At 34.8% G+C, this 19,813-nt stretch overlaps 4 protein-coding genes across 8 annotated transcripts; 2 read left to right on the top strand and 2 right to left on the bottom strand.

Annotated features, from left to right (window-relative positions):
- Nucleotides 1-1,533: 1,533 nt before the first annotated feature.
- LOC135840813 (gastrula zinc finger protein XlCGF58.1-like) lies at nt 1,534-4,031 on the bottom strand. Its single transcript, XM_065357518.1, has 8 exons — nt 3,890-4,031; nt 3,709-3,801; nt 3,552-3,644; nt 3,337-3,459; nt 3,179-3,265; nt 2,955-3,035; nt 1,853-2,873; nt 1,534-1,734 (listed from the first exon to the last, which is right to left on the bottom strand). The coding sequence occupies exons 1-8, from the start codon at nt 3,908-3,910 to the stop codon at nt 1,547-1,549; spliced, it is 1,707 nt and encodes a 568-aa protein (XP_065213590.1). The 5' UTR covers nt 3,911-4,031; the 3' UTR covers nt 1,534-1,546.
- Nucleotides 4,032-4,185: 154 nt separating this feature from the next.
- Nucleotides 4,186-12,420, top strand: lqf (epsin homolog lqf). Of its 3 annotated transcripts, none has more exons than XM_065357540.1 (12): nt 4,186-4,497; nt 5,045-5,131; nt 5,709-5,918; nt 6,023-6,244; nt 7,303-7,341; nt 8,350-8,401; nt 8,503-8,668; nt 8,759-8,912; nt 8,999-9,152; nt 9,240-9,434; nt 9,520-9,750; nt 9,846-12,420. In XM_065357540.1, exons 2-12 carry the CDS (start codon nt 5,045-5,047, stop codon nt 10,031-10,033), a joined length of 1,698 nt encoding a protein of 565 aa, XP_065213612.1. In that variant the 5' UTR covers nt 4,186-4,497; the 3' UTR covers nt 10,034-12,420. The 3 variants fall into 3 exon arrangements, with proteins under 3 accessions (XP_065213612.1, XP_065213604.1, XP_065213621.1); XM_065357532.1 differs by having other exon boundaries at nt 4,188-4,497; nt 9,237-9,434; XM_065357549.1 differs by lacking the exon at nt 7,303-7,341 and having other exon boundaries at nt 4,188-4,497; nt 9,237-9,434.
- A 617-nt stretch (nt 12,421-13,037) lies between these two features.
- STUB1 (STIP1 homology and U-box containing protein 1) lies at nt 13,038-15,575 on the top strand. Its single transcript, XM_065357611.1, has 7 exons — nt 13,038-13,321; nt 13,449-13,647; nt 13,726-13,853; nt 13,937-14,062; nt 14,144-14,200; nt 14,287-14,403; nt 14,617-15,575. The coding sequence occupies exons 1-7, from the start codon at nt 13,211-13,213 to the stop codon at nt 14,740-14,742; spliced, it is 864 nt and encodes a 287-aa protein (XP_065213683.1). The 5' UTR covers nt 13,038-13,210; the 3' UTR covers nt 14,743-15,575.
- Nucleotides 15,576-15,741: 166 nt separating this feature from the next.
- mdy (midway) lies at nt 15,742-19,789 on the bottom strand. Of its 3 annotated transcripts, XM_065357579.1 has the most exons (15): nt 19,684-19,789; nt 19,412-19,601; nt 19,228-19,295; nt 18,988-19,158; nt 18,767-18,895; nt 18,556-18,647; nt 18,401-18,453; nt 18,200-18,308; nt 17,320-17,457; nt 17,054-17,225; nt 16,843-16,951; nt 16,692-16,736; nt 16,401-16,579; nt 16,150-16,300; nt 15,742-16,082 (listed from the first exon to the last, which is right to left on the bottom strand). In XM_065357579.1, exons 4-15 carry the CDS (start codon nt 19,101-19,103, stop codon nt 15,906-15,908), a joined length of 1,470 nt encoding a protein of 489 aa, XP_065213651.1. In that variant the 5' UTR covers nt 19,104-19,158; nt 19,228-19,295; nt 19,412-19,601; nt 19,684-19,789; the 3' UTR covers nt 15,742-15,905. The 3 variants fall into 3 exon arrangements, with proteins under 3 accessions (XP_065213651.1, XP_065213659.1, XP_065213643.1); XM_065357587.1 differs by lacking the exon at nt 19,228-19,295; XM_065357571.1 differs by lacking the exons at nt 19,412-19,601; nt 19,684-19,789 and having other exon boundaries at nt 18,988-19,405.
- Between the last annotated feature and the right edge of the window lie 24 nt (nt 19,790-19,813).

Raw genomic sequence — 19,813 nt, 5'->3', positions numbered from 1 at the left:
CATATACCTACCTATTTTGTTGTACACATAGGTAATAAATACATAAATACGAGTACCTATACGTTATCTGCTTGCGAATTGCGATAAATTTTCACGGATGCTAACTTTAAGTTTTTTCAATCATTCTGGTTTCTTTTTATTTTCTATTTTTTTAAAATTTTATGGGAAGATTGAGCGAAAGTGGAAGTTTTGAATTTTCCTGGTAGCATAGTAGGTCATGGGTACGTACAGAGTAGGTATTGGGAAATTGAAGCTGATCTTTGGTAAGCGAGTATAAGTACATGGTACTCAAGTTTTATGGAATTGGAAGCTTGAACCGAACATGGAATAGAACCAAAAAATAATTTTTTTTCGGGAATTAAACGCAAGAATTTGAATTATACAATTTTGACAGCCTCGTTACATTGGCGCAAATCCGGCATATGATAGGTCGAGTTTTTTTTTCATAATTTCATGTAGGTACCTATTATCCATGGTTTTTATTACTTTTTACTATAGTTAGTGACTGAAAAATAAATTTGAAAAAAAGGCAAGTTGGTATAAAATAATAAATAAACATGTTTTGGATAGTGTTTCAAACTTTCTTTTTTAAAACCAAAATTCAATCAATTAAAAAAAATGTTTTAAACAGTTTTGTTGTTTAGAACATCCGAACTCTGTTAAAAAGTCAAGTAGGTAAATGGTAATTAAGTATAGGAATTTAATTGAATCAAATCCTCGCTAAATTAGTTAATTCGTTCGTACTCGATTAAAATATTTTACATAATTCAACTATGTAGATACGTGAATTTATCATTTCAAATGGTACCTACTGCGATAGATGGATACCTATCTAAGTTTTAATTTCAACTCGAGTTTCAATTTCTGAAACATTCTAAAAATTGGTTGAAAAAAGTGTAGATGGTGTTCAGCTGTGAAGAGTAGACCAAATGGCAGTTATTGCAGAATGCAGACTTGAGGAAGCATTAAGAAATGGTGACTGAATTCTCATTTTACAAAACTATTCGAGTTTGAATTTGTATTTTGGTTTTCTTGAGGTGCGGAACTTTCTAACAAACTTGAAAACTTTCATTTATTCAGGTACCTACCTACTTCAATTACAGTGAATTGAACTGCGAGAGAATGCTCAAAGCTGCGGTGAACTACAAAAACGGCGTAAATACCTTCAAGTCAGAATAATTCGAATTTTAAAAACACCAAACAGCAGGAAAAAATACTGGCGGATCACCGGCGGATGAACCGATGAAGTAGGTGAAAAATGAAAATTGACGATGAAGATTGCAGATGTTGAATTGACCACTTGATATTGATAATGGATGAATCAGGTGATCGCGATGAAATTCAGTTATATAAATTAAAAATTAACGATGATTTCTTGAATTACCTGTTGAAATTATAAGAGCTTCTTCATCGTTCCCATAGCAGTGATGGAGTGGTTTTGATCTGGACTTCGTATTTTTTTATTTTTTGGCGAGTGAGTGATGACATAATGACTACTGTATGACGTATTTTTCAATTTTTTAAAAATTAAAATCCTTTTTGTTAATTATTTATTAGAAACGTAACACGAGTTAGGTGTGGCAAGGTGGTACTTCTTCTGACGGAGGCGACGAAGAGCTGCATCGAGGTTTCGTGTGTAGCGATCTATAATCCTTAGTTCTTGAAGATTGTATGATTTTGACATTTCCAGAGTTCGTTGACACCACATCTGAATTTTACTTCTTAAGCGTTCAACTGCAAAAAAGAGTACAGAGTGTTATTCGTATACGTATTTTAATAATTGATATTTGATAATAAAAAATGAAAGAATTAATGAATAAACAAAAACAAAAATACTTCAAGTTGAAAATACCTTCTTCGCATGCCGCCGATTCTACGAGAGAATTATAATCCTGTACGTCTTCAGTTGAACGCGGCGGTGGTTCAATTTCATTTAAAATTGACAATGGTTCACAGAGCGCAGGTTCCTGTACTTGAACATTACTAAGCACAGTGTGTATGTGCTCACACATGTGACTTTTAGTGGCATTTTCGCTACACGAGCACGAATATCTGTGAGCATTATCACCGTCCTCGTCGCATATAAGGTAACAAGCGCCGATATCAGGGTCTTCTTCTGCTGGACAAGTCTGAGGTTTTATACGAACTGTATACATTTCCACGCAATGGTCTTCTTTCACAAATTCTTCCACATTTTCAGAGTCTTTGTTATACAGTCTTATAGAATTCTCGTTCGTTCGGTTCGTTTTTACATTAAAAGTGGTTTCCACGTTGCATAAATCTTTATTAGTAAGTAAACGTGTTTTCGCAACATTTGTAGGGTTGAAATCATGCGGGAGATTTGTGCTGTCTCTCAATTGATCGTTTAGAATTTCACGCTTCGGAATGCCAGATACGAGCATTCCAGCCAATTTCTCGCGTTCTTCCGGACGAAGAAAACAATACTTCAATTCGGTCTCATCATTTGACTGATGACCCACGTGAGTTTTCAAGAAAGTTGCAACGCAGGAAGAATATTTTCTGTTCAGATGTAGCGTAATAGACGCCGGGCATACACCATCCAATTTCTTCGAGCCTCGTACGATATACGCTCTTTTTCGATTAGACGACTTAATTATCTTGCGGCCCGATCTGTGACATACGTATACCAATTTCCACTTGGATTTTCTCATTAAATGGAATCTAGTTGTTGTGCAGTTTTCAACATTTTGTTTCCAACTTAGGAAATCTTCCTTACACGAAAATGTATGCTTCTCAGTTTCGAAATTGATTCGATGAAATTCTTGATAATGTTTTTCTATTTGAGGGCGGTGTTGAAACAACTTATTGCAAATAATACAGTATAACCAGCTCTTCTTCTTGGACGTGCATCGCTGTTAACAACAAAATTTAATTTCTTTTAAAACTCACCCCGTCACACAGCACAAAAATATCAAAACGATGATGAAACTTACAACTGGGTCTTGATGTGTTTCAATAATATGTTTGATGAGAGTTTGCTTTTTAGAATATTTACATCCGCAAGTGTGACATTCCTTCATTGAGAGACAGTTTTCCAAATCAAAAAAAAATAAATGAATAAATGACATAAAAACATAAATAAGTAGGTATATGAAAAAGTTGATCGTTGATTTGATGTTGCCTAGATTGTAAGATTTTATTAAAATTTTCAACTTACAAAACGTTCATTGTTCCCGTGTATATCAGCTAAATGTTTCACCAAATTTGCTTTTCGGACAAAATTAAATCCGCATTCCGCACATTCCTGCAATAAAACGGGAGGATTAATAATATGTATGAGGAAAAGAGTAAGTATACACAAAACAGGATACATACATACGAAAGTTTTTCTATACGTGTAGTATTATCCGAAGTTATTATCTTTGTTCCATGAACTTCTCGTTCGTGTCTACGTAAGGCTTGAGATACAGCAAAAGCTTTATGACACTGATCGCAAATCTACAAAAGTAGAGAACAATTCAAGATTTCAAATTAATACACTAGATATACTTACTACTTAGATCTGATGTGTAAGAAAAAACTATACTCACGAAACTACGTTCCTTCTGATGTGCACAAAGGATATGCCGTTTCAGGTGATAGGAAGTGGTATATGTGTGTCCACATTTGGGTCGGTCACACACCTAAGAAGTGAGAAAAATATGAGAGTGACGATGATTACAAATAAGTAACATTGAAAAAACTTACGTAATCTCGTTGATTTTTATGAACAGTTTTGATATGACGACTTAAAGCGTCTTTACGAGTGAACAAGCTTCCACAATCAGACCAGGAACACACCTACAAAAGTAAAGTCAATGTGTATTATCAATACACAGTACGTACAAAATTCACGAATAATAAGAAAAATTAACTTAATGCGACTTACAAATTTACGAGTCGTGGACATTGTACAGAATATTTTTACTTTTTACACACTGGAAAAAACGAAACGACAGAACTCGGCATCGGTTGACAAGTGATAACAACACGTCTAAACGCATAGATAACAGGAAAAAACCACTCCATCACGGCTGTGGGAACAAACAAGCAAGTCACGTGTGATTCGAATTGCCCTACCTCAAATTCAGTATCGTAACGTGTAACGTATTAACTTGGCGTTTCGTTTCGGTTGCTAATCAACTAGCGCGTGATGTGAATGTGATGTGATAATGAGCGATAAGTGACTGTGGGACTGGCTGGGTGACTGTACTTTTTTCTTGTGAAAGTGTTGACAGAATTATTTTTGCATCTAAATTGGTATTTTCTATAGTTTCTCTCCATCTCTCCACTGATAAGTGAATTGTTTCCAGTCATTCTTCTGCAAAAATCATCTCAAATGTGTAGAAATGTTTAAAATCATTTCATTCAGCCATCGTGAAGCAAAATAACAAAGTGAAGTCGAGTGAAGTATAAACTCTGCGTAATACTTCCGTTGTTTGATACATCTTCGTTCCCAAAAATTATCGTGAAAATTGAAGAAGGATACAAAAAAAGGTGAGTCCTACTCCCATCATTTTCTATTATAATAATTCATTCGTTTCCTCGCCTCGATTTTATAGCCCTTATCACCGAGCTTGAGTCCGTTTGCAGTCGATAACTTACTTTCACATCGAACACCCAGTTCTGTGTTTCAATAGCCCTAAACATCTGGCTAATAGTGCATCACGATGAGTTGAAAAAGCTTCATTATCACCTATCATCTTCATTCGGCAGAAATTTTGACGAACGAAATGAATTCATCTACGATATTTCCATACCACTGCGTAGAAATCTCACAACGACATTCTCTATCTACGGCTATTTTCAGCGTTGAAAAAAGTACTCGATGTTTGAGATTTGTAAAATTTCTTTCAGTTCTGATTCGATGATTTATTACGAATTTCGTTAGATGATGTCGCATTTTTTATTTTATACGTTGTAATGTTCAGGGCTAACGTTTGATTATATTCTTATCTATTTCGAGTAATCTATGTATTATTTTTTTTGTTGAGGTGGAATAATTTGTTGATTGTTTGCTTCATGTTTTATCTCTTGCTTGCAGATGAGACGTCGCGAAGATATTCAAGTAAACGTCGCTGGTTTACGCAGAAATATTAAGAATTTAACCCACAATTACTCCGACGCTCAAGTAATAATTTTTGATTGTCATTTACGCCCTGTTTTACAGGCCTTTTTTTTTTGTTTCATCGCTTACATTTCAGTTTGAACTTACTCGACTCGACGATTATAAAAAATTATCTATTGAAAAAAAAAAAACAATACAATTTAAGGGGGATAAGCGAGCTCGTTATCGTGCTACTTGACTCGAATGTTTGTACTATGTAGCTTTACATTTTTCGTATTCGCAAAGCGCTATAAATATTTAAATATTCTCGAAGCGATTTCAGATAATCACTTAATAACGATCATGTGACAATTTAAGAAATTTATGGTTGACCTTGTGTAAATCATGTTTGTTTTACCTGCGCCGTCATAAATGCTCGAGTCATGCATTTTTACTCGGCGAAACCTCTTAAATTGAATATATTTTAATCGAATTATTCGTACATGGCTCCGTTTTTTTTTTGTTTTTTTTTCTCTCGTTTTTCCCCCTCGAAGTACTTGCACGAATATAATGTGCGAGTAGATTTTCTGAACACGTCTGTCGCCGCTGGAATCTAATTAATAATCATCAACGAACGAATTATAAATGTTTTTATTTCTAGGTAAAAGTACGCGAAGCGACTAGCAATGATCACTGGGGACCTAGAAGCAGTTTGATGGCGGAAATCGCCGATTTAACGTATAACGTTGTCGCTTATTCGGAAATAATGAATATGATTTGGAAAAGGCTGAATGATCACGGAAAAAACTGGAGACACGTGTATAAAGCGTTGCTGTTGCTGGAATATCTAATAAAAACAGGCTCGGAAAAGGTATTTTTTAGTTAAGAAAAATGGTTTTCAAGTTTGCGATTCGTTGGCTAAACGTAGGTGAGAATTTATTTTTCAAATTTTTGCGCCGTCTTTTACGTTTGCAGGTAGCTCAACAATGTAAAGAGAATATATTCGCCATCGAAACGTTGAGAGATTTCCAGTACGTCGAGGATGGCAAAGATTCGGGCCTGAACGTCAGGGAGAAAGCTAAGCAACTTGTGATTTTATTAAAAGACGACGAACGATTGCGTAACGATCGCATACGAGCTTTGAAAGCCAAAGAACGATTCGCGCAAGCGGCTTCTTTTAGTAGTGATATTGTGACTGTAAGTGAAGCGCTATTTCCGTAATCTTTTCATAGTGCGAATGCTTTTTTGTATCGATTTATGCGATTCGTCGAGTTGGACTTTCGACCAATTACCTCTGTTTTATCTGTTGCGTCTGAGCTGTTGGTAAATTAGGCAGTTCGTTCACATTTGATTAATTTCCTCACACGAATGCTCTAATACTTCGCATCGAAACTTTTGAAATGCCTTTGATTTTTCATTTTTGTTCGTCTAATTTCTTACATCTCATTCCATCGTTTCTCTCTCTTCATCGAAGACTACGTAAATTAGTGAAATATTGCCTAGCCTATAGCAGTGTGGAAGGGCTCGAGTCATTTCTCTTGTTTTTCAATTTCATACGACTATGATGGATTGAAAAACACGGAAATGGCCTCTCTCCGCAGATATATGCAGACCGTGTAGGTAACGTGGACGACTCATCTTGAGTTTATGAACATAGATCATAACCTTGAAGAAGTTGTACGCGTTTCTGTCGAAAGGTGGTTTCCCTTATGCTAACACACTCTGCATGTATGGGTTGAACGTGTGTCACCTTCGAAAATAACCGCATATTCTAATTCCATTCAGCTTACGAGTACAATAATGCAAAAATACAATCCAAACATAAATTAAATTATATATTTTCAGACCCGAGTAGACCTGTTGGATTAGTTCAGATCCGGTCCTTCGCTGGATCCATTTTGATTCCAAGATTTCTAACTAAATAAGCTTGTTTAAACCAAATTTGGTCTAGTTGAGGTCTGATCAGATCAAATATTTCCCCTCCTAAAAAAATCATTGAACTTTTTGAAATAAAATTTTCTTTTCGCATTGATTAGTAGAATATGTGAGTTTTTCTCAAGTTGACATTGACATACGAGCTACCCTGTATAGGTTAGTAACTTAGTAGGTGTGCTTCGTTTCAATTTTTGGAGGTTTTTGCTGTAAAATATCAATTGCTGAATTCGTTACGGTGGTTTTTTTCTTTTTTATGTAATAGCGCGTTAATTAATGCTTTGCTTTTTTTTTCATTTTTTCATTTTTTTTTGCACTATTAGGATAAAGTGTTCACGCCTGTCAGTCCACAGAATACGGGGGTGAGTTTATTTTATTTTTCAAGAGTATTTACGCGTAGGTTACGTAAACCATAAGCCCATTATGTTTTTCAGAATGTTATTATTCATTCAAGCAGTTAGAAATTTGTATTTTTATACTCGAGCCGATTTTCCGAATTTAAACGATTATTCGATTCGGGGACTGTCGATGAAATGTTTTCTATAATGCATTTTTTCACTTGAAAAAAAAATACATACTTAATCAGTACGCAGATTAAGCCATTTTGGTTTTCTTTTGGGGGGTTTGTTGACGTACCTACATACGTAAATTTGTGTATCTATCCTTTAATTGCCATCTTTTCGTGATGGAAGAGGAGGGACTACATTATTGTTACTTCATCTTATCGTGTTGTTCGAAATTGCGAAAAATCAAAGCCTTTTTAATTTTCTTTAATACCAACTAAAAACATTATTACACAGATTTATCCTTAAAATCTGCTATTTTAATTTTCTCATTTTGCACTTTTAATGGCATCTTTTATAACTTGATTTTGTTTGCTAATACACGGCATGGTATAGGTATTTTCTTTTCATTTTCATTTTCATTTTGCACCATTTTTTTTTTTTTTTTTTTTTTTTTTTTTTTTGCGGACGCAGGTTGTACTCGTAGAGTATTTCATTTGGAATGCTTAAATAAATCCTACGCTCGCTGTGTTTGTAAAAATTCGCACAATGCCAAGTTTTATTTATGTATTACGTTCTCAATTATCATTTTGTTAAACTTGAAAAGCACAACGCAGAAGGAAAATTATTCTCGCTTACGATAGGATTATCCGAAAATATTCATATTTAGGCCTATAACACGTAAAAATGATAAACTGGATAAGTGAAATTATGTGATCAGCTGGAAAGTTTTCTTTAACCGAAATGTTTCATCATTTTTTCACGAGCAAATTTTATCTTCGTAATTATTATGTAAAAAATCGACCACATCCTTAGTATATGGTAGCCTTTAATGCGATTAAAAATTATTTATTTTGTATTTTTCAGTCCAAGGACTCGTGGAATTCTTGTTCTTCTGCAGCGGAAATTCCGACTAAAGGTAAATTTTTCATCGTATTATTATTTTTTCTGCATCGCTGTGTGAAAAAAGTAACGAAACCAGAATAAATACGTTCGTTTTACGCTGTTTGACTTTTTAAGCTGCTGAAATAGAATGCGCTCGTCCTCAGACTGCGGGAGAAGAAGAATTACAGTTACAACTAGCTCTAGCTATGTCTCGCGAAGAAGCGGAGCAAGAAGAACAAAAAAGACGAAGCGACGACGTTAGGCTTCAATTGGCGTTATCGCAAAGCGAAAAGGAATTCAAGTACATAGCAGTGTTCATTTTCATTGGGAGCTTAAAGATGTGATGATTGGTATGGGAAAACGCGGCTAATACTAACGATTGTGATTGCAGAATGGCAGCTCCGCCTACCACCAGTCATTTGGCAGATCTTCTGGAAATCGATCCGAATATCGGTTTAGGCCCTCAACCGCCGCTCATAGATCCGTGGGGAATGCCAATTTCGGCTCCAACCAATCCAGTCGGCGTGTCGCTGTCTCGGAGCCAGGTAATAGAATAATAATCGTTGGAGAAAATGCACGTGCGTCCGCGTATCGCGTTACTTGATCGACTTTTTTGAATTTTTGAAAACAGAAAGGCCCATGGAGCGTGACTAGTTCACCCTCTCTGCCGTCGGCCACACCGTCATCACATTCGGCTACGCCATCGACGACCACTACTTCGCCCGATCCGTGGGCTCCTGCGGCGTTGTCATCGCATTCGAATACGACTCATTCCCGACCGACAGGTGCGCTTTTACTCGTACGATGATTCACCGACGCGATGTATCGTTATTTTATTACACATATCGAAATAAACGCGTTGTTTATAGAAGATCCTTGGCGAACGGTTTCACCAAAAATCGATAGCGAGCTGGCATCGATACTGCCGCCGTCGTTTTCCGGTAGCGCAGCGGTTAAAAATAGCGATCCGTGGGCCCCGCAGTCGTCAACGCTCGTTTCGTCGCCCGCTTCCGAAGAAGATGAATTTGCAGCGATTAGTAATCGTAATACACCAAATCATCAAAATGGTAAGATCATTCATTCTCGATAAGATTCGTAGGAATTTTAAAGCCGACGGCGGTCGTTCTTGTTATTTGTTAACAAAACAAACAGGATCATGCACCAGTCCCAACGCTTTTGATTTATCAGCATTGGATAACAGCCTGCCGCAATCGAACGGCGCAGCTCACTCCAGTAAGAATTCCAATTCCTCGCAAGCTGCTTCGGCCAACATGAGGAAAACGCCGCAAAGTTTCCTCGGCGAAAATTCCAGTTTGGTTAATTTAGATAAGCTAATTACTACGCCAGTCGTGCCACCATTACCTGTGACCGTGCAGAAAACCAGTACGTATTTATTTTCATCTAAGTACAAAAAGTTTGCAAAATCGTAGGTATTATCTTAATTTTCACTATGCGATCGTTTCATGCTGAATTCGCAGGTACTGCTAATCCCTTCGGAGTAGTGTCCGCGCCCTCGAACAATTCCATGTCCAACATGAGCTTATTCGCGAAACCCGCCTACGGAAGCGGATCCAAATTCCAGGGTGATCCGTTTCAGCCAGTTCAACGAAACGCGCCTTCGTTACAGCAACCATTGATGCCTCAGCCAAATCCTTTCTTATCGTAACCTCCAAATCGTCGGTTGTATAAAAACAAAACAAAACAAAAAAAACACAGGTATTTATTTTGATGATATGTTTTTTTCCACGCTATCGCAGGAACGAGTGATGTTTTTAATGTTATTTTTTCTCCTACTTTTCCCTCGAGGAAGTACTATGGCAACTTTTTTTTTTAATACATGGTTTTTCTATTGTTTCTAATTTATACATTCTTTTTAGTACGAACATAAAATTATGAAAAGCGTTTGAGCGTTTGAACACGATTTTGAAAAATCTATTTTAAGTATTTTATTTTATTTTATTTCATTTTATCTTTATTAACTTTTCTACGTTATCGATATTTCGTTAATATTGTGATTTCAGGAATAGGGAAAATGTCGGTGTGTAATACGTGTAACATTTTTTTTTCTTTTCTAATTTGTAAGTTTGTTATCGAAAATATTAAAAACTAAATTATGTCAAAGTGCAATGAATACGTTATTGTCGTTTACTATTTAATATACCTACCTATGTTGCATATATTAATTATACATGTGTGCGTGTGTTATTATTACATATTTTATAAACAATATTATGTCGGTCGGGTGTCCCCTCGACATTTTTCATGTTTTGTTTCGGTTTGAAATCTTGGTTGGTTTGGCTTTTGCCTCGTCCAAAACCTGCGATTAACATTTTGGTTGGAAAAAATATGCTTATATGCGCGAAAATAATAAACAAAAAGTTTAATTGAATTGTCACGCTTTGCGAGTTGTTTCTTTCTGGAAGACTTCTTCGCTTGTACCTTGATAGTTTAATATTGTTTTTATAAATGATCCGGATTGTCGATATTTATACTAAAACTTTTTTAGCCCTGCCATTAATCATGCCTTTTTCAGTAGGGAGTGTGCTAGTACCTACTGCGAGTGCGGTAATATGTGTACAGGTTGTTTACCAAATGTTGATGACTTGATGAGGTTTGACCTGTTGGCGCAAATTGTACTTCGTATGCCTGTTTTTTGTGCGTAAACTAAAATAGGTTCACTTTTTAGTAATATTAATACAGTTTTGTGCTAAAATGTCTCGGTGATGCGGGTTTTGAAAATTCAGCGTGTGGGACTGGTGTATATGGTTTTCTTTTCTTAAACATTTGTCCGTTTTTTTGAACATAATTTTCACGTGAAAGTTCTCTAGTTCTCGCACCATTTTTTATTATTCAAATACGCGCTCACTAACTCGTAAATCTAAAATGCCATCATTTTTCTTTTGGTGTAAAAAATGTTACAAAGTTGTGGTTTTTTCGTTGGACTTCCCAACACCCAATCGTATCGTATCTATCAATTTTTCAACAATCTGCGATCACTATGATTGAATCCATCTAATGTACCTTTCCTAAGTTTAAAATATTTATGGTTAATTTGCTGTGCCTGCCTAACTCATTCAACTTATAATCAACGAGTGTTCGAATTTTACATTTTTGCTTTAAAAATCTATCTATTTCAGGTTGTAATTCTTGTGTTTAAACTTTTCTAAATACCTAGCTTAGTATTGCTGTTGATGATTACTTAAATCTATTTTAAATGTTACTTTTATTTTTGTTATCGTTCCACTTTTTTACTATTCTGTATTTTATATCTTTTTGTAAAAGTAAAAAGATCAACAATACGGAGGTTACTTTGAATATTTACGCGATACAAGCTTTTATACGCTTAATTCACGGATGCATACGAGTATTTAATTCTAACCGAATCTATTCCACACGACAATCGCGAATTATTCACTAATGCATTGTGCAATTTTATTTCAAAAATTAACTCGGTAGAATCGGGACCGACTGGAGAGAAGGCGGTTCAGCTGCATAAGGCCCTTGTTTTTTCCAAAACTAGCCGTAATGTCTTTCAAAAAAAAACTGTGGTTTGAAAACCCGCGTGAACTGTCTTTTTTAACGATTCCAAATTGAAAAAAGCTGCGAAATTTCAACTGACGTTTCACAACGGTGTGTAGTAATCCTGAAAAAAGATCAATTGTTTTTCAATTTTGTTGATTGTTTGAGGTTTAAAAAAATTAGCGCACCTACTTGATATGTTTTAGGGGAAGAATATTTTGTACATTTACAAATCATTATTTATACCCAGTGTATTTAAAATTTCTGTAATTCTGTATCGTTCAACTTATATGTATTGTATACTAATGAGTACATTCTACCTGCTATTATATTTTATAATGCACGTTTCGTTCAAGTTGATGGATAACACTTCCACTTCTTTTCTTTTGTATTCATTATTTTTGATTATATTTCGTAGTTTTATCGTAAGTCAACATTATTCTTTGTTTCTTCGAAATTTGAAAAAAAAAATGAATGTAATTTATTATGTATTGTGTACCTGTATTTGTAATAAATTTGTTAAATTACCTACGAGTACCTTGTTTCGTAATGTACGTCTATGTACTTATTCGATGTTTGAATGGATGTTATAGGTAGTAGGTTCTTTGATTTTGTTTCTTCATTCCATGCACTTAATTTTGAGTTGTTGAGAATGAAGGATTTCATTCATATTTTTCATAGATTCATTAAATGCGTTTAGGGGGTCTTAGAGGTAGAGACTTGCAATATCACGAAATATGGGGTGTAGTAACTAGTTACTTCATTTCTCAGGGACCAGGGTGAACCGAAGACGAGGACAGATCTTCAACAATTTATTTGGCAATCAGTACTTTCTAGTTCCGCTCCAATAATGGCATTTCAGCAATTCAGCATTTTCAGCACGAAATTTTCTCATATTTCATACAAATTACGAAATTTAGAAATTGGCCACGGTTTTTGATCGCTCCAGCCTCCAGCAATATGACAATGAAAATTTTACATTTCCTTGATTCAGTTGATTCTTTCCCACATTTTTAAATTTAAAATTTTGAATTTTTGATGAAAATAAAATTCAAAAATTGCAGAAATGACGTCACAACAGTGGCACAAGAAGACCGTCACGGCGTCACGTCACTTACCGTAAAGACATTTTGTGTTTTTATGCTGTCAGTGATAAGTTGATAAGACGTTTTCATTTTTCATCTTTCATCTCAGGGATTTGCTTAATTTTTTGGTTTTTTATTGAAAAGTTTTCTTCCTTTGCACTTGTGAATCCAGTTTTACATCGAGTATTTTTAGCCATCGTTCATTTTTTACTTGGCTGTATGTATTGTGATGAGTGAAAATGAGTAAATCGAATTCAAACCCTACAGACGTCGAATTGAAAGAACAGGGAAATAAGCTGTTCAACATGAGAAAATACGACGAAGCGATTATCTGCTACAGTAAAGCAATTGTAAGTTTTACGTAGCTTGTTTATTATCGATCAAAAGGCTGAATTTCCCTACCATGTGTTCCATATCGTGTACGCGTAATATTACGATATCATCTGCTTGAAAAGTGTTTCGTATTTTGTGTTTCAGATCAAAAATCCTTCGATTCCTACATATTTCACAAACAGAGCACTGTGTTACCTAAAACTCAAACGTTGGGAGTTGACTTGCCAAGATTGTCGCAACGCTTTAGATCTAGATTCAAATCACGTTAAAGGGCATTTCTTTCTCGGCTCGGCTTTGTTAGAATTGGAATGTTACGACGAATCCATTAAACATTTGCAAAGAGGCACGTGTCTTTAGATCTCAATTTCGGATATTCGATTTGTCATCATTTTTAACATTTTTCAAAACGTGTTTGTTTTAGCTCACGATTTAGCTAAAGAACAAAAACAAAACTACGGCGATGATATTGCGAGTCAGATTCGAATAGCTAGGAAGAAACGATGGAATATGCTCGAAGAAAAACGAATCACTCAGGAAATAGAACTCCTGGTACCTATTAGAAAATCCCTAATTTACGCGCCACCGCATGAAAAGATTCAGCTTCATCGAAAATATTCTGTTTTTTTTTACAGTCCTATCTTAACCGCTTAATTTTCGAAGATTCTCAACGTCAAATCGGCAAAGTGAAAGAGGAAAGTGGAAATGACGGCGCTGACGAAGATTCGCAAAGTAAAATAATGGAATTAGAGTTGAAATGTGTTAGTATTTTTTACAAGTTTCAATACTGAAAGCACCTTTTTATCATCTCACTAACAACGCTCTATTTGTTCTGTTTACAGGATAATTACATTAGCGAGTTGACTTCTATTTTCTCAAAAGTTGATGAAAAACGGAGAGTAAGTTTTGTTTAGAATAGTGTTTTGGTAATTCGTCAAGTTTCGCTTCGTAAACATTGTCTTGAAATTATTTCTCGACGTTGCAGAAACGAGATATTCCGGATTTTCTCTGTGGTAAAATTAGCTTCGAACTCTTACGTGAGCCAGTCATCACTCCTAGCGGTATCACTTACGAACGCAAAGATATAATCGAACACTTACAGGTACAGTAGTAATAGTAATGTACTATTAATTTAATTTCTTTCCAAAATCCGACAAGCCTAAATTTTCCTGATCGGGAATTTAGTCCCTTGGTTGTTGTTTCTGTACGTGAATTTGAGTTTGACGGATTTTAGACACCGAACTGTTTTCCAGTGTTTATGTGCTCCAATTGTTGAAAAATTATATCCGAATTATATAATTCATTTTGTTGACAGAGAGTTGGACATTTCGATCCGGTCACTCGAGTTAAATTGACTTCCGATCAGTTAATTCCGAATTATGCGATGAAAGAAGTTATCGATTCGTTTTTGCAAGAAAACGAGTGGGCTCTAGATTATTAAAATTGAATTTATTTTATAAAAAGTGAAAGGTAAAGCTCTGAACTGGCTGTCGTTTTACCTAACACAATGTACATACTATTGAAATTTATTTAGTCAGTTAAAAAAAAAATGTTTTTACGCTTTACGCGTGCAGTTGTTTTCTCGGCTAATCTGAAAAGTCGACTCGACTCCCGATGAGTTGAATTATAATTACAGTTACGCATTCATCAGTCGATAGAGTTCGATATTCGGGTACAAGTTATACACCTATTTAATATTACTGTAAGGGTGTTTGCTTTTAATTTGATTCGCCCTCGTATTATGTGTTTTTTTGTAGAAAAAATTACACTTGTCGTCTATTATTTGCAAATCTGTATGGAAAATCGCGTGTTTCGAAATCAGGTTCCAACCACGAGTCGTTTTTCAAATCTCAAAGCATTTGAGGAATACTGATTTTTTATTTTTCAAAATTGTTGAAAAATGTGGATAAATTACGCAGTGCAATATTGAATATCACTGTATGAATTAGAACCGTGAAAATCACACGAATAAGGACATGACATCTCTGAAATAAGAAATGGAGAAATTTTGTCGAATCATTATACGGAGTATGTTTGATATTTCAGATGCTACATGTACATAGTTTTTTTTTACATACGAGAAACGCTTCGAGAATGTTTATTTTTATTACTGGAAAGTTATTTATGTGTACCTAATACCTATATATTCGATAAGAAGGGACTGTTTTATGTTGCGTAGTGCGTACCTACTCGTACTTCACCAGTTCAGTTTGTTCGTTTTTATTTTCTTCCAGTAAACTATTATGAAATGTAAATATACTTATTATTTTATCACTGGATGCTATTTTTTATTTCATAAAAAATGAAGGCTGTATGCGTAAATGTTACGAAATGAATGAGACCGTGACGCCTGTCTAATGCCAAAATCTTCGTTGAAACATTTCAAATACGTTCGGAGCCTATATGCAGGTATCACCATCATATCAAATGAAAATTTGAATTTTGCAACACAAACGAACTGTAGGTATATTTCTGAACAGGAATATAAACATAAATTAACAGCGTAGAAAAAAACTGGGCAAGTAATGAAAATCACAAAGTAAAAAGGTAACAAAAATATCGAGGAGTATTATGACGATGCACTCTTTGGATGATCGTATGATTTTATAAATGACCAAATTGTTCTATGAGAGCTTCTCCATAGTGAGAGATGACGTAATCGTGATAATACATCATTATGCATAAGGGTTGGCCTAGTATTAAGGAAATCCACACAACAATGTTACCGCAACGAGAACCGTACCTACTCTCCATATACGTACTTAGATAGGCTAAAGGCATCTAAAAACGAAATCAAAATTAAGTAGACGCCTTAAAAATCTATAATCTCGACAGAAGAAGAACTCACCTGCATCATCATACCGACAAATGCCCAACTTTTGAACGTTCTTAAAGGCACGCTGACCAGAAATTCGTGGAAAAACGCGCTAATGAAAAAAACAGTAGCACTCGCGGCTACTTTACCGTACCCAATCTCGACCATAGGCCAATACACGTGTCTAAATTACGCAAAAGAATGATTAAAGCACGCCTATTTCACAAAATCGACATCCTGACAATACACGCCAGAAGAAATTCCGAAAGTACATATTGTTTCACCTTAAAGCCCATCGATGAACAACGGTATTCCATTTTCTCCAAAATACGTTCACATTTTTAGCATTCCACCAGTCCAAGTAGAAATTTCTATCCGCAAAGCAAAATAATTCTCCCGTAAAATTTAACCACGAATGGAATAGCAAATAGAACGATATTAACCACATGAGATGATTCGGAATCTAAAAAAATTTCATTCGGCGTTATCAATCAAAAAACTTGAGCAAAATTCACTATTCAGCTCAATCGTCGTACGAATTCAGCTAAAAACTCCAAGTGAAAATGCACACTTACAGACAGCTTGAGAAGTCTTTCGGTTGCTTTCAATATATCCATATTCTAGAACAAACCGAAGAAATCAGTCAAATTATCGCCGAATTTTTTCCATCACAATAACTATGTAGGTAGGTCTTACTCGTAAATGAGATAAATACATAGCACTTACAGAAAATGGTATTAAAGCGTGTTTGACTGACGGAATCATCCATTGTTGAAATAGAGCGGCCATCACTTGAATTCCGATCAATAACTCCAATATTCGTTTCAAAATAAACCTAAAAAAAATAAATAAATAATAAATGAAAAACGTATGTAAAAAATTAATTTCTAGTTCACTAAAAATACGTATAAAACCGCGAAAAATATTCCGATCTCACCTTTTACGTATCCTATCCGTTTTTGGGAAATTCAATTCATAACACAGCGTTGGAATCGCCATGAAATAAAGTAAATTAGTTAAATTTAAATTGTTCGGATATTTAATCAAACGTAAATCTTTCTCGTAAGCCGATTCTTTATCTTCATTTTCAACTGGTTCATCGATAAGAGCTAAAAGAAATTTTCAACGTCAAATTCGCCAACTATACTGCAGAAGTGAATGCTGATACGTAGGTGGGTACTAGGTACCTCATGCAATACTTACGATTTTTGTGATCATCGAATTTCTTTTTAAGTTCCACTCTGGAAATCCATTCTCTTCTACACCACATATTCACTTGAATGTAAGACCATAATTTCAGAAAAAGCACCGAATACATGAAACATACCGTACTAGCTCCAACTGCAAAATCCGTAACAACGCGAATTATTTTAAGCCTTTGCAATAATTGTTAGCGTAAGTCGTAATGATTCAAGCATAATTGCAGCGAAGCTTAAAATAAGCAATAACCTGATTTGTCCAGCAAAGCAGAACTCATAATTATAGTTATACGAACGAAAATCACCACATGTATCTCAAAAAATGCATAAACCAAAATAACTCAAAGGCAAAAATGATACGAAGTAGATATTTATCTTTTTTAACCTTCGAGATATACTTTTATAATTATCTATGATTAAAATGCAAACGCTGAGCAACCTCTAAAAATCTACAAAAACTACAAAATGTGAACGAGCAATAAATAATACAGCAACACAAAACAGTCTTCGAGCATAAAGAATAATCATATTCACCCTACAACAAAATCTTTATCCTTCATTCGAATTTTTCAATGTAGTTTGGCTATTTTTAATTAAACATTGGAATCGTTGAACGTCAACTGCAAAAAGTATCAAACTGCGCGTTAATACGAATATGTAATTTAAATAACTAGATGATTTAAATTTTTCTCCGTACATAATTAAAAACACATCGAGTGAAATCCTGGCAAAAAAAAAAGAAAAGATTTTCTACGGGTTACTTAAGGCTTATAATACGATCAAAGGCTTCTGATTTGAATCCAGTTACAGAAACAGTCAAATATTTTCAGTAGATAAGTACATTATTTCCTAAATTTTTATATAATGCGAATGTAAATACTCACGTAAACTAAATTGTTTGGAATACGTGGGTATAACCAACATCGGTATAAGTAAAATTGAACTCGCATTTATGATTTGAAGTTGTAACCCGGTCCTCTCTTCAAAAACTTTCTGTAAACCGTAGGTATTTCATTATTCCATAAGAGAAATACGAAAAATTTTATCAGAACAGACACAGACATGGTAAATATAGATTCATTTACTTTTGATAATCCTTTTTCAATAAAGAGACATAATGAGAGAGGAATCAACGAATCTGCAAAATAAAAATACAGTATAATGTACCTCTATACCTACCTACGTAATCTCAAAATTTTAATACACGCACGAAGAAGTAAAATAATTGAAAAATACTCACATGCGAGCAACACTAAGGATGTATTATGCTCTATTCCATTTTCTTCTTTCAGCAGAAGTAACCACTGCATTGGATCAATTCGTATACCATAGCTGATGAGAAAATGGTTCCAAAAAAAAAAATATATATGTCATAGGATTCGAATCAGTAACATTGAAACGGAATCTACTTACATATTATGTAGTACAAAAAATCAAAATCAAAAACAAACCGTAGTAGATTTTCTAAAAGAAGCCGGATTCCACCCATCAATAACAGAATGAATCCCCAGTTGACGAAACCGCTGAAATTGTCGAATCCGGATGACCACGAGAATAAGGAATCTTGATATTTGTGACATCTGAAATGAGAAAAGAATTACGTATAATTTGTAATAGGTAATCTAATCGTAAACGTTTGGAAAATGAAACTCTTCGAAAGAACTACACTTACGGTTTATCGGGTTGAAGTTTTCTCACAGATTCTTCATGTATACGAAGTTCATTAGCTTCATTCAAACTCTTGCTTCTCTTGGATTTTACGTTGACATTTTCCTGGACTTCCGGCATTTTTCAAATTGCGATTGCAGAATTTTTCTCGACAACGGCGGATCGATAACAAAAGCTACGGATATGAACAAAACCGTTACGAACAAAAATTACCAAATTGTGGTTTCAAGTCCCATAAACGGACCGATGCAACGACGAGCGATGAGTCAATGTTCTAGCTGTTGCTCATTCACCAAACACACGAGTCCGTAGCTAAAAAAGAATAACAACTATTTCGCCGATCAAATTTCAACATGACAGATAAATACTACGATGGAGGTGTTGCATTGAGGCATGAAGAACATATAATTCATGTATACAATACGTACATTTCATACAAACTAGGTAGGTATCTGAGACGAACCGACTGATAAGCGAGTTCGGCTAGCTGGCAGTGAACATCAATGCGTTATGACATCACTTATCGAAGAGAAGCACGAGTACATCAAACGCAAAAAATTAAATGTTAAATATCTGCCAAACTTCATCGAATTATTACAGTTTTCATTCCGGACCTCCCTGAAATGAAATTTGAAAAATTAGCCGGACCGTAACTTGACACTTTTCTTAACAGAGAAACGAAAAGTAGTTTTTCATTTACTTTTTGCATTATTTTATTACAAATCGTATTTTAAATCAAATAAAATTAATCGTAACTTTTACAAAATTTCAATTTCGCCAAATTTTACGAGCTCGTAAAATTGTGATAAGATCCTTATCAATTCCCCCGT

The sequence above is a fragment of the Planococcus citri genome, chromosome 1, assembly GCF_950023065.1.
Source record: "Planococcus citri chromosome 1, ihPlaCitr1.1, whole genome shotgun sequence".
In the NCBI taxonomy this organism is placed as follows: Eukaryota; Metazoa; Arthropoda; class Insecta; order Hemiptera; family Pseudococcidae; genus Planococcus; species Planococcus citri.
The sequence above is the reverse complement of the archived record's forward strand: the minus strand, read 5'-3'. Positions and strand labels throughout refer to the sequence as shown.